General features: G+C 44.2%; 1 protein-coding gene across 1 annotated transcript in view; it reads left to right on the forward strand.

Annotated features, from left to right (window-relative positions):
- SBF1 (SET binding factor 1) overlaps window positions 1–14,941 on the forward strand; it is a 332,728-nt gene that overhangs the window by 186,886 nt on the left and 130,901 nt on the right. The window contains 3 exon segments of the mRNA XM_075598895.1: window positions 9,735–9,874; window positions 10,367–10,556; window positions 13,377–13,573. Coding sequence (XP_075455010.1) covers window positions 9,735–9,874; window positions 10,367–10,556; window positions 13,377–13,573 — 527 coding nt within the window.

Here is a 14,941-nt window from a genome sequence, read left to right on the forward strand (position 1 = left end):
CATTCACTTTCTTACTCATTCACTTTCTTACTCATTCACTTTCTACTCATTCACTTTCTTACTCATTCACTTTCTTACTCATTCATTCTTACTCATTCACTTTCTTACTCATTCACTTTCTTACTCACTCACTTTCTTCTCATTCACTTTCTACTACTCATTCACTTTCTTACTCATTCACTTTCTTACTCATTCACTTTCTTACTACTCATTCACTTTCTTACTAACCATTCACTTTCTTACTCACTCATTCACTTTCTTACTCATTCACTTTCTTACTAACTCATTCACTTTCTTACTCACTCACTTTCTTACTAACTCATTCACTTTCTTACTCATTCACTTTCTTACTCATTCACTTTCTTCTAACTCATTCACTTTCTTACTAACTCATTCACTTTCTTACTCACTCACTTTCTTACTAACTCATTCGCTTTCTAACTCATTCACTTTCTTACTCATTCACTTTCTTACTCATTCACTTTCTTACTCATTCACTTTCTACTCATTCACTTTCTTACTCATTCACTTTCTTACTCATTCACTTTCTTACTCATTCACTTTCTTACTCATTCACTTTCTTACTCATTCACTTTCTTACTCATTCACTTTCTTACTCATTCACTTTCTTACTCATTCACTTTCTCACTCATTCACTTTCTCACTCATTCACTTCTCACTCATTCACTTCTTACTCATTCACTTTCTTACTCATTCACTTTCTTACTCATTCACTTTCTTAGTAACTCATTCACTTCTTACTCACTCACTTTCTTACTAACTCATTCACTTTCTTACTCACTCACTTTCTTACTAACTCATTCACTTTCTTACTCATTCACTTTCTTACTAACTCATTCACTTTCTTACTCACTCACTTTCTTACTAACTCATTCACTTTCTTACTCATTCACTTCTTACTAACTCATTCACTTCTTACTCATTCACTTTCTTACTCATTCACTTTCTTACTAACTCACTCATTCACCTTACTAACTCATTCACTTTCTTACTCATTCACTTTCTCACTCATTCACTTTCTTACTCAATTCACTTCTTACTAACTCATTCACTTTCTTACTCATTCACTTCTTACTCATTCACTTTCTTACTCATTCACTTTCTTACTAACTCATTCACTTTCTTACTCATTCACTTTTTACTCATTCACTTCTTACTAACTCATTCACTTTCTTACTCATTCACTTTCTTACAACTCATTCACTTTCTTACTAACTCATTCACTTTCTTACTCATTCACTTTCTTACTAACTCATTCACTTTCTTACTCATTCACTTTCTTACTCATTCACTTTCTACTCATTCACTTTCTTACTCATTCACTTTCTTACTCATTCACTTTCTTACTCATTCACTTCTTACTCATTCACTTCTTACTCACTCACTTTCTTACTCATTCACTTTCTTACTCATTCACTTTCTTACTCATTCACTTTCTTACTCACTCACTTTCTTACTCATTCACTTTCTTACTCATTCACTTTCTTACTCACTCATTCACTTTCTTACTCATTCACTTCTTACTAACTCATTCACTTTCTTACTCACTCACTTTCTTACTAACTCATTCACTTTCTTACTCATTCACTTTCTTACTAACTCATTCACTTTCTTACTACTCATTCACTTTCTTACTCACTCACTTTCTTACTCTCTCACTTTCTTACTAACTCATTCACTTTCTAACTCATTCACTTTCTTACTCATTCACTTTCTTACTCATTCACTTTCTACTCATTCACTTTCTTACTCAATTCACTTTCTTACTCATTCACTTTCTTACTCATTCACTTTCTTACTCATTCACTTTCTTACTCATTCACTTTCTTACTCATTCACTTTCTTACTATTCACTTTCTTACTCATTCTCTTTCTTACTCATTCACTTCTTACTCATTCACTTTCTCACTCATTCACTTTCTCATTCATTCACTTTCTCACTCATTCACTTCTCACTCATTCACTTTCTCACTCATTCACTTATTCACTTTCCTTCTTTCTTACTCATTCACTTTCTTACTCACTCACTTTCTTACTAACTCATTCACTTTCTTACTCATTCACTTTCTTACTCACTCACTTTCTTACTAACTCATTCACTTTCTTACTCATTCACTTTCTTACTAACTCATTCACTTCTACTTACTCACTTTCTACTAACTCATTCACTTTCTTACTCATCACTTTCTTACTCATTCACTTTCTTACTCATTCACTTTCTTACTCACTCACTTTCTTACTAACTCATTCACTTTCTTACTCACTCACTTTCTTACTAACTCATTCACTTTCTTACTCATTCAGTTTCTTACTCATTCACTTTCTTACTCATTCACATTCTTACTCATTCACTTTCTTACTCATTCACTTCTTACTAACTCATTCACTTTCTTACTCATTCACTTTCTTACTAACTCATTCACTTTCTTACTCATTCACTTTCTTACTAACTCATTCACTTTCTTACTACTCATTCACTTTCTTACTCACTCACTTTCTACTAACTCATTCACTTTCTTACTCACTCATTCACTTTCTTACTCATTCACTTTCTTACTAACTCATTCACTTTCTTACTCATTCACTTTCTTACTCATTCACTTTCTTACTCACTCACTTTCTTACTAACTCATTCACTTTCTTACTCATTCACTTTCTTACTAACTCATTCACTTTCTTACTCACTCACTTTCTTACTAACTCATTCACTTTCTTACTCATTCACTTTCTTACTCATTCACTTTCTACTCATTCACTTTCTTACTCATTCACTTTCTTACTCATTCACTTTCTTACTCATTCACTTTCTTACTCATTCACTTTCTTACTAACTCATTCACTTTCTTACTCATTCACTTTCTTACTAACTCATTCACTTTCTTACTCACTCACTTTCTTACTAACTCATTCACTTTCTTACTCATTCACTTTCTTACTAACTCATTCACTTTCTTACTCATTCACTTTCTTACTACACTCATTCACCTTACTAACTCATTCACTTTCTTACTCATTCACTTTCTCACTCATTCACTTTCTTACTCATTCACTTTCTTACTAACTCATTCACTTTCTTACTCATTCACTTTCTTACTCATTCACTTTCTTACTAACTCATTCACTTTCTTACTAACTCATTCACTTCTTACTCACTCACTTTCTTACTAACTCATTCGCTTTCTAACTCATTCACTTTCTTACTCATTCACTTCTTACTCATTCACTTTCTTACTCATTCACTTTCTTACTCATTCACTTTCTTACTCATTCACTTTCTTACTCATTCACTTTCTTACTCATTCACTTTCTTACTCATTCACTTTCTTACTCATTCACTTTCTTACTCATTCACTTTCTTACTCATTCACTTTCTTACTCATTCACTTTCTCACTCATTCACTTCTCACTCATTCACTTTCTCACTCATTCACTTTCTTACTCATTCACTTTCTTACTCATTCACTTTCTTACTCATTCACTTTCTTATAACTCATTCACTTTCTTACTCACTCACTTTCTTACTAACTCATTCACTTTCTTACTCACTCACTTTCTTACTAACTCATTCACTTTCTTACTCATTCACTTTCTTACTAACTCATTCACTTTCTTACTCACTCACTTTCTTACTAACTCATTCACTTTCTTACTCATTCACTTTCTTACTAACTCATTCACTTTCTTACTCATTCACTTTCTTACTCATTCACTTTCTTACTAACTCACTCATTCACCTTACTAACTCATTCACTTTCTTACTCATTCACTTTCTCACTCATTCACTTTCTTACTCATTCACTTTCTTACTAACTCATTCACTTTCTTACTCATTCACTTTCTTACTCATTCACTTTCTTACTCATTCACTTTCTTACTAACTCATTCACTTTCTTACTCATTCACTTTTTACTCATTCACTTTCTTACTAACTCATTCACTTTCTTACTCATTCACTTTCTTACCAACTCATTCACTTTCTTACTAACTCATTCACTTTCTTACTCATTCACTTTCTTACTAACTCATTCACTTTCTTACTCATTCACTTTCTTACTCATTCACTTTCTTACTCATTCACTTTCTTACTCATTCACTTTCTTACTCATTCACTTTCTTACTCATTCACTTTCTTACTCATTCACTTTCTTACTCACTCACTTTCTTACTCATTCACTTTCTTACTCATTCACTTTCTTACTCATTCACTTTCTTACTCACTCACTTTCTTACTCATTCACTTTCTTACTCATTCACTTTCTTACTCACTCATTCACTTTCTTACTCATTCACTTTCTTACTAACTCATTCACTTTCTTACTCACTCACTTTCTTACTAACTCATTCACTTTCTTACTCATTCACTTTCTTACTAACTCATTCACTTTCTTACTAACTCATTCACTTTCTTACTCACTCACTTTCTTACTCACTCACTTTCTTACTAACTCATTCACTTCTAACTCATTCACTTTCTTACTCATTCACTTTCTTACTCATTCACTTTCTTACTCATTCACTTTCTTACTCATTCACTTTCTTACTCATTCACTTTCTTACTCATTCACTTTCTTACTCATTCACTTTCTTACTCATTCACTTTCTTACTCATTCACTTTCTTACTCATTCACTTTCTTACTCATTCACTTTCTTACTCATTCACTTTCTTACTCATTCACTTTCTCACTCATTCACTTTCTCATTCATTCACTTTCTCACTCATTCACTTTCTCACTCATTCACTTTCTCACTCATTCACTTTCTCACTCATTCACTTTCTTACTCATTCACTTTCTTACTCACTCACTTTCTTACTAACTCATTCACTTTCTTACTCATTCACTTTCTTACTCACTCACTTTCTTACTAACTCATTCACTTTCTTACTCATTCACTTTCTTACTAACTCATTCACTTTCTTACTTACTCACTTTCTTACTAACTCATTCACTTTCTTACTCATTCACTTTCTTACTCATTCACTTTCTTACTCATTCACTTTCTTACTCACTCACTTTCTTACTAACTCATTCACTTTCTTACTCACTCACTTTCTTACTAACTCATTCACTTTCTTACTCATTCAGTTTCTTACTCATTCACTTTCTTACTCATTCACATTCTTACTCATTCACTTTCTTACTCATTCACTTTCTTACTAACTCATTCACTTTCTTACTCATTCACTTTCTTACTAACTCATTCACTTTCTTACTCATTCACTTTCTTACTAACTCATTCACTTTCTTACTAACTCATTCACTTTCTTACTCACTCACTTTCTTACTAACTCATTCACTTTCTTACTCACTCATTCACTTTCTTACTCATTCACTTTCTTACTAACTCATTCACTTTCTTACTCATTCACTTTCTTACTCATTCACTTTCTTACTCACTCACTTTCTTACTAACTCATTCACTTTCTTACTCATTCACTTTCTTACTAACTCATTCACTTTCTTACTCACTCACTTTCTTACTAACTCATTCACTTTCTTACTCATTCACTTTCTTACTCATTCACTTTCTTACTCATTCACTTTCTTACTCATTCACTTTCTTACTCATTCACTTTCTTACTCATTCACTTTCTTACTCATTCACTTTCTTACTAACTCATTCACTTTCTTACTCATTCACTTTCTTACTAACTCATTCACTTTCTTACTCACTCACTTTCTTACTAACTCATTCACTTTCTTACTCATTCACTTTCTTACTAACTCATTCACTTTCTTACTCATTCACTTTCTTACTAACTCATTCACCTTACTAACTCATTCACTTTCTTACTCATTCACTTTCTCACTCATTCACTTTCTTACTCATTCACTTTCTTACTAACTCATTCACTTTCTTACTCACTCACTTTCTTACTAACTCATTCACTTTCTTACTCATTCACTTTCTTACTAACTCATTCACTTTCTTACTCACTCACTTTCTTACTAACTCATTCACTTTCTTACTCATTCACTTTCTTACTCACTCACTTTCTTACTAACTCATTCACTTTCTTACTCATTCACTTTCTTACTCATTCACTTTCTTACTCACTCATTCACTTTCTTACTCATTCACTTTCTTACTCATTCACTTTCTTACTCATTCACTTTCTTACTCATTCACTTTCTTACTCATTCACTTTCTTACTCATTCACTTTCTAACTCATTCACTTTCTAACTCATTCACTTTCTAACTCATTCACTTTCTAACTCATTCACTTTCTTACTCATTCACTTTCTAACTCATTCACTTTCTTAATAACTTACTCACTTTCTTACTAACCTACTCGGTTTCTTACTAACTTACTCACTTTCTTACTAACCTACTCACTTTCTCGCTCGCCTTCTTACTGGCTCGCCTTACTCACTCGCCTTCTTACTCACTCGCCTTCTTACTCACTCGCCTTCTTGCTCACTCGCCTTCTTGCTCACTTGCCTTCTTGCTCACTCGCCTTCTTGCTCACTCGCCTTCTTGCTCACTCGCCTTCTTGCTCACTCGCCTTCTTGCTCACTCGAACTCTCTCTCTCGCCCTCTCTCTCTCGCCCTCTCTCTCTCTCGCCCTCTCTCGCCCTCTCTCGCCCTCTCTCTCTCCCCCTCTCTCGCCTCTCACTCTCTTGCACTCTGTCGCCTCTCACTCTCTTGCACTCTCTGACTCTCGCTATCTCTCTCGCCTCTCACTCTCTCTCACTCTCGCCCTCTCTCACTCTCGCCCTCTCTCACTCTCGCCCTCTCTCTCTCTCGCCCTCTCTCTCTCTCTCGCCCTCTCACTCTCCCTCTCGCCCTCACTCTCTCGCCCTCACTCTCTCTCGCCCTCACTCTCTCTCGCCCTCACTCTCTATCTCGCCCTCACTCTCTCTCTCTCGCCCTCTCTCTCGCCCTCTCTCTCGCTCTCTCTCTCGCCTCTTGCCCTCTCTCTTTCGCCTTCTCACTCACTCTCTCGCCTACATACACCGCTCTCACATTCCCTCCTCCCCCTCTCGCGTTACGCCCTCTCGCGTTACGCCCTCCCCCTCTCGCGTTACGCCCTCCCCCTCTCGCATTACGCCCTCCCCCTCTCGCGTTACGCCCTCCCCCTCTCGCGTTACCCCCTCCCCCTCTCGCGTTAACCCCTCCCCCTCTCGCGTTGCCCCCTCCCCCTCTCGCGTTGCCCCCTCCCCCTCTCGCGTTACCCCCTCCCCCTCTCGCGTTAACCCCTCCCCCTCTCGCGTTAACCCCTCCCCCTCTCGTGTTAACCCCTCCCCCTCTCGCGTTAACCCCTCCCCCTCTCGCGTTAACCCCTCCCCCTCTCGCGTTGCCCCCTCCCCCTCTCGCGTTGCCCCCTCCCCCTATACACCCTAATACCCTGCTGCTAATACCTCTACCTATACACCCTAATACCCCGCTGCTAATACCTCTACCTATACACCCTAATACCCCGCTGCTAATACTTCTCCCTATACACCCTAACACCCCGCTGCTAATACCTCTCCCAATACACCCTAACACCCCTCTACTAATACCTCTCCCTATACACCCTAACATCCCGCTGCTAATACCTCTCCCTATACACCCTAACATCCTGCTGCTAATACCTCTCCCTATACACCCTAACATCCCGCTGCTAATACCTCTCCCTATACACCCTAACACCCCGCTGCTAATACCTCCCCCTATACACCCTAACACCCCGCTGCTAATACCTCTCCCTATACACCCTAACACCCTGCTGCTAATATCTCTCTCTATACACCCTAACACCCTGCTGCTAATACCTCTCCCTATACACCCTAACACCCCACTGCTAATACCTCTCCCTATACACCCTAACATCCCGCTGCTAATACCTCTCCCTATACACCCTAACACCCTGCTGCTAATACCTCTCCCTATACACCCCAACACCCCACTACTAATACCTCTCTCTATACACCCTAACACCCTGCTGCTAATACCTCTCCCTATACACCCTAACACCCCGCTGCTAATACCTCTCCCTATACACCCTAACATCCCGCTGCTAATACCTCTCCCTATACACCCTAACACCCCGCTGCTAATACCTTTCCCTATACACCCCAACACCCCACTGCTAATACCTCTCTCTATACACCCTAACACCCTGCTGCTAATACCTCTCCCTATACACCCTAACATCCCGCTGCTAATACCTCTCCCTATACAGCCTAACATCCCGCTGCTAATACCTCTCCCTATACACCCTAACACCCCGCTGCTAATACCTCTCCCTATACACCCTAACATCCCGCTGCTAATACCTCTCCCTATACACCCTAACACCCCGCTGCTAATACCTCTCCCTATACACCCCAACACCCCACTGCTAATACCTCTCTCTATACACCCTAACATCCTGCTGCTAATACCTCTCCCTATACACCCCAACACCCCGCTGCTAATACCTCTCCCTATACACCCCAACACCCCGCTGCTAATACCTCTCCCTATACACCCCAACACCCCACTGCTAATACCTCTCTCTATACACCCTAACATCCTGCTGCTAATACCTCTCCCTATACACCCCAACACCCCGCTGCTAATACCTCTCCCTATACACCCCAACACCCCGCTGCTAATACCTCTCCCTATACACCCCAACACCCCGCTGCTAATACCTCTCCCTATACACCCCAACACCCCGCTGCTAATACCTCTCCCTATACACCCCAACACCCCACTGCTAATACCTCTCTCTATACACCCTAACATCCTGCTGCTAATACCTCTCCCTATACACCCCAACACCCCGCTGCTAATACCTCTCCCTATACACCCCAACACCCCGCTGCTAATACCTCTCCCTATACACCCCAACACCCCGCTGCTAATACCTCTCCCTATACACCCCAACACCCCGCTGCTAATACCTCTCCCTATACACCCCAACACCCCGCTGCTAATACCTCTCCCTATACACCCTAACATCCCGCTGCTAATACCTCTCCCTATACACCCTAACATCCCGCTGCTAATACCTCTCTCTATACACCCTAACACCCTGCTGCTAATACCTCTCCCTATACACCCTAACACCCCGCTGCTAATACCTCTCCCTATACACCCTAACACCCCGCTGCTAATACCTCTCCCTATACACCCTAACACCCTGCTGCTATTACCTCTCCCTATACACCCTAACATCCCGCTGCTAATACCTCTCCCTATACACCCTAACATCCTGCTGCTAATACCTCTCCCTATACACCCTAACACCCCGCTGCTAATACCTCTCCCTATACACCCTAACACCCTGCTGCTAATACCCCTCCCTATACACCCTAACACCCTGCTGCTAATACCTCTCCCTATACACCCTGCTGCTAATACCTCACCCTATACACCCTAACACCCTGCTGCTAATACCTCTCCCTATACAACCTAACACCCTGCTGCTAATACCTCTCCCTATACACCCTAACACCCTGCTGCTAATACCTCTCCCTATACACCCCAACACCCTTCCGGCTTTCTGCACGGCTTTGTTATACTGCTTGTTGCTGTGGTACTTGCTGGTTGGTTCTCCGGGTGCTGGAGGTGTAATGTGTACAAGGTTTTTGCGCTGACCTGGGCAGTAAGTCCTGACGCTGTGACCGGGCGTATCTCCTGCAGGGTGTCACAGGTGTTGAGGGGACCGCTGAGGGAGGACCCCTTCACTCACTCACTTACCCTGTCCCCTGCCTCCTGGGCTCTGTCCTCCTCCCCTAGGACCCTCTCTAAGAACCTGGTGAAGAACGCCAAGAAGACGATCGGTCGGCAGTACGTGACGCGCAAGAAATACACCCCCCCGTCCTGGGACCAGCGCGGGAGCCAGAACTCGCTGGAGCAGCAGAGGGACGACCTGTCAGGTGAGGGAGGGGAGCGGGGTTATCTTTCTGCTAGTATAGGTAGGGGGGAGGCTCCCTGCTGGGAGGAGGGTGATCTAGTTTAACCTTTGATGGGCCACAACTTTTGACCGTAGGCAAGTTACATGACCTCCCTGGCCTGCTGTACTAAGCATTAGATTGCAAGCTCTTCTGGTCATCTACTCTGTGATATTCCATGTACCTAAAGTGTCATACTATTGTATGTGTTATTTACATGGTAAATGCATATGCGCTGTGTGGTACAAGCCATGTTTTAATGAAGCATTTGGGTAGCTCCGTTGGCTGGCACTATACGTCTCGTATACACTTACCCTCCTTCTGTCTCTGGTAAGTTCTCTCTACTTGCCACTTAGATTGTAAGCTCTTCGGGGCAGGGACTCCTTTTCTTAATGTTACTGTTACGTCTGTAACGCTTAGTCCTATAACTTTGTCACGTGTGTTACAAATAAAGCTATCCATACATATTGTATTCAGTGTCGGAGGAGCAGGACAGGAGCACGCTGACCGCCTCCACACTGAAGGCTTCTGGGAATGTGGCTGAGCGGGCATGCTGCCGGGACTACCAGCGCATGGGCCTAGGCACCCTCAGCAACAGCCTGACTCGTGCCAAGAGTGAGCCGTTCCGGATCTCCACCGTTAACCGCATGTACGCCGTGTGTAACAGGTGAGAGCCGGATCACCCAGGTAGCCACCCAAGCTCACCCAGATCTGTCACCCAGTATCCCTTTCCAACCCAGCTATAGCCCCACCCAGATCTGTCACCCAGTATCCCTTTCCAACCCAGCTATAACCCAGACCAGTTCCCAACCGTCCATAACCAACCCAGCTATAACCCAGACCAGTTCCCAACCGTCCATAACCAACCCAGCTATAACCCAGACCAGTTCCCAACTGTCCATAACCAACCCAGCTATAACCCAGACCAGTTCCCAGCCGTCCATAACCAACCCAGCTATAACCCAGACCAGTACCCAACCGTCCATAACCAACCCAGCTATAACCCAGATCAGTTCCCAACCGTCCATAACCAACCCAGCTATAACCCAGACCAATTCCCAACCGTCCATAACCAACCCAGCTATAACCCAGACCAGTACCCAACTGTCCATAACCAACCCAGCTATAACCCAGACCTATTCCCAACCGTCCATAACCAACCCAGCTATAACCCAGACCAGTACCCAACCATCCATAACCAACCCAGCTATAACCCAGACCAGTTTCCAACCGTCCATAACCAACCCAGCTATAACCCAGACCAGTACCCAACTGTCCATAACCAACCCAGCTATAACCCAGACCAATTCCCAACCGTCCATAACCAACCCAGCTATAACCCAGACCAGTACCCACCCGTCCATAACCAACCCAGCTATAACCCAGACCAGTACCCAACCGTCCATAACCAACCCAGCTATAACCCAGACCAATTCCCAACCGTCCATAACCAACACAGCTATAACCCAGACCAGTACCCAACCGTCCATAACCAACCCAGCTATAACCCAGACCAGTTCCCAACCGTCCATAACCAACCCAGCTATAACCCAGACCAGTTCCCAACTGTCCATAACCAACCCAGCTATAACCCAGACCAGTACCCAACCGTCCATAACCAACCCAGCTATAACCCAGACCAGTTCCCAACCGTCCATAACCAACCCAGCTATAACCCAGACCAGTACCCACCCGTCTATAACCAACCCAGCTATAACCCAGACCAGTACCCAACCGTCCATAACCAACCCAGCTATAACCCAGACCAATTCCCAACCGTCCATAACCAACACAGCTATAACCCAGACCAGTACCCAACCGTCCATAACCAACCCAGGTATAACCCAGACCAGTTCCCAACCGTCCATAACCAACCCAGCTATAACCCAGACCAGTACCCAACCGTCCATAACCAACCCAGCTATAACCCAGACCAGTTCCCAACCGTCCATAAACAACCCAGCTATAACCCAGACCTATTCCCAACCGTCCATAACCAACCCAGCTATAACCCAGACCAGTACCCAACCATCCATAACCAACCCAGCTATAACCCAGACCAGTTTCCAACCGTCCATAACCAACCCAGCTATAACCCAGACCAGTTCCCAACCGTCCATAACCAACCCAGCTATAACCCAGATCAGTACCCAACCGTCCATAACCAACCCAGCTATAACCCAGACCAGTTCCCAACCGTCCATAACCAACCCAGCTATAACCCAGACCAGTTCCCAACCATCCATAACCAACCCAGCTATAACCCAGACCAGTTCCCAACCGTCCATAACCAACCCAGCTATAACCCAGACCAGTTCCCAACCGTCCATAACCAATCCAGCTATAACCCAGATCAGTACCCAACCGTCCATAACCAACCCAGCTATAACCCAGACCAGTTCCCAACCGTCCATAACCAACCCAGCTATAACCCAGACCAGTACCCAACCGTCCATAACCAACCCAGCTATAACCCAGACCAGTTCCCAACCATCCATAACCAACCCAGCTATAACCCAGACCAGTTCCCAACCGTCCATAACCAACCCAGCTATAACCCAGACCAGTACCCAACCGTCCATAACCAACCCAGCTATAACCCAGACCTATTCCCAACCGTCCATAACCAACCCAGCTATAACCCAGACCAGTACCCAACCATCCATAACCAACCCAGCTATAACCCAGACCAGTTTCCAACCGTCCATAACCAACCCAGCTATAACCCAGACCAGTTCCCAACCGTCCATAACCAACCCAGCTATAACCCAGATCAGTACCCAACCGTCCATAACCAACCCAGCTATAACCCAGACCAGTTCCCAACCGTCCATAACCAACCCAGCTATAACCCAGACCAGTTCCCAACCGTCCATAACCAACCCAGCTATAACCCAGACCAGTTCCCAACCGTCCATAACCAACCCAGCTATAACCCAGACCAGTTCCCAACCGTCCATAACCAACCCAGCTATAACCAAGACCAGTACCCAACCGTCCATAACCAACCCAGCTATAACCCAGACCAGTTCCCAACCGTCCATAACCAACCCAGCTATAACCCAGACCAGTTCCCAACCATCCATAACCAACACAGCTATAACCCAGACCAGTACCCAACCCAGCTATAACCCAGACCAGTTCCCAACCGTCCATAACCAACCCAGCTATAACCCAGACCAGTTCCCAGCCGTCCATAACCAACCCAGCTATAACCCAGACCAGTTCCCAACCATCCATAACCAACACAGCTATAACCCAGACCAGTACCCAACCCAGCTATAACCCAGACCAGTTCCCAACCGTCCATAACCAACCCAGCTATAACCCAGACCAGTTCCCAGCCGTCCATAACCAACCCAGACCAGTAACCAACACCTTCTGCCCTGCTCTCTAGGCTCCTGTCTTGCCCCATCCCCTGCCCTCTCACGTCCCAGCCTTGGTCTCCCCGCTGCCCTCTCCTAATGTCCCTGTCTTGCCCCTGCAGTTACCCCGGGCTGTTGATTGTACCGCAGAGCATCCAGGACAACACTCTGCAGAAGATCTCGCGCTGCTACCGGCAGAACCGCTTCCCCGTGGTGTGCTGGCGGAGCTCGCGGAGTAAAGCTGTGCTTCTGCGCTCGGGGGGGCTCCACGGCAAGGGGGTCGCGGGGCTCTTCAAATCTACCAACACCACCACCACGGGTAAGTACCCGCGTCCCGCCGGCAAACACCCCACCCCCGGGGGTATAACATACACTGCCCCTGGGATAACTACCCCACACCCAGTATGTGCACACAGATATAATAAATATATATGTGATATAGGGGAAGAAGAGAAACCCGCGCTCGTGCCCCTAGGTGTTAGTAGATAAATACGTGCGGCTTGCACTCCTCGCTGCGGCGGTGTAGAAGTCCTCCAAGTTCCTGAAGGTCTCACCAGACGGAGATCTCCGGAGAGAGGGAACACAGCGCGCCGGACGGAAGTATAAAGTTATACTGACCACCGTAAACACTTACATGGGGTATTGTATGGTGAGCAAGTCGCTGCTCGCTACTCGCCGGCTAGATGTCCGGGGCGGCGCCATGTTGAGCAGCGCCGCATCCCGCTCCCTGGGACCTTTTGCTGCGGGGGTGGATCGTCCGGCACTTCCTGGTTACGTCAGCGGTAGAAACTCCGACGTTGTAAGGTCGAACGTATCCAACTGAAGGACCTACGTGGGACGCCGAACAGGAACAGCTGTGGGGTAACGCGGTGTAACGTTTACCCTTCACCCTTCTGATATAGGTCTGGCAAATGCATCAACCTTAACCCGGTCACTCTGCTTCAGCACTTAATACCAGTAATCCTCTGGTCGCGGTATGACATACCGTACGTGATCTAATCCCGCTGCTTCAGCGCATAATACCAGCAATCCTCTAGTTGGGGTTTGCGTACCCTAAGTGATCTGGTCCCGCTGCTTCAGCGTGTATTACCAGTAATGCTCTGGTCGGGGTCTGACGTGCCGTACGTGATCTGATCCCGCTGCTTCAGCACATAATACCTGTAATCCTCTGGTCGCGGTCTGACGTGCCGTACGTGATCTGATCCCGCTGCTTCAGCGCATAATACCAGTAATCCTCTGGTCGCGGTCTGCGTACCTGTCACACGAGACCAGACATTTACACCTTTTTACCAGGATCATACTTTGAGCAAAGCAAGTTAATGAAATAAATTGTACATTTATTCACAGAAAAGGCAAACACACAATGATACACAAACTACATAAGAAAAGACACACTTACTTGGGGACTGGGGTTCAAAACTACACTCTCCTAGGTCCAGGGAATCCTACCTAAGGATTTTCCCCTGATTTTAGCCTGCCACGTCCTAGAATTGAAATCAGTCTGTAGTTCCAGGCGCCACCCCCCCTCTCCAGAGGTCTGGATTTTCACTTGGTGCTTAGAATCTTGGGGAACCCTCAAAATCTAATGGGCGCAGGGGTTTATAATACCTCATTCATAGAACACTACTACCCCTATCAGAAGCGTGAGAACATTCTCAGCAGCCAATCAGAGAGCAGGGCTCACCTG

This window comes from Ascaphus truei, chromosome 5 (assembly GCF_040206685.1).
Source record: "Ascaphus truei isolate aAscTru1 chromosome 5, aAscTru1.hap1, whole genome shotgun sequence".
Lineage (NCBI taxonomy): Eukaryota > Metazoa > Chordata > Amphibia > Anura > Ascaphidae > Ascaphus > Ascaphus truei.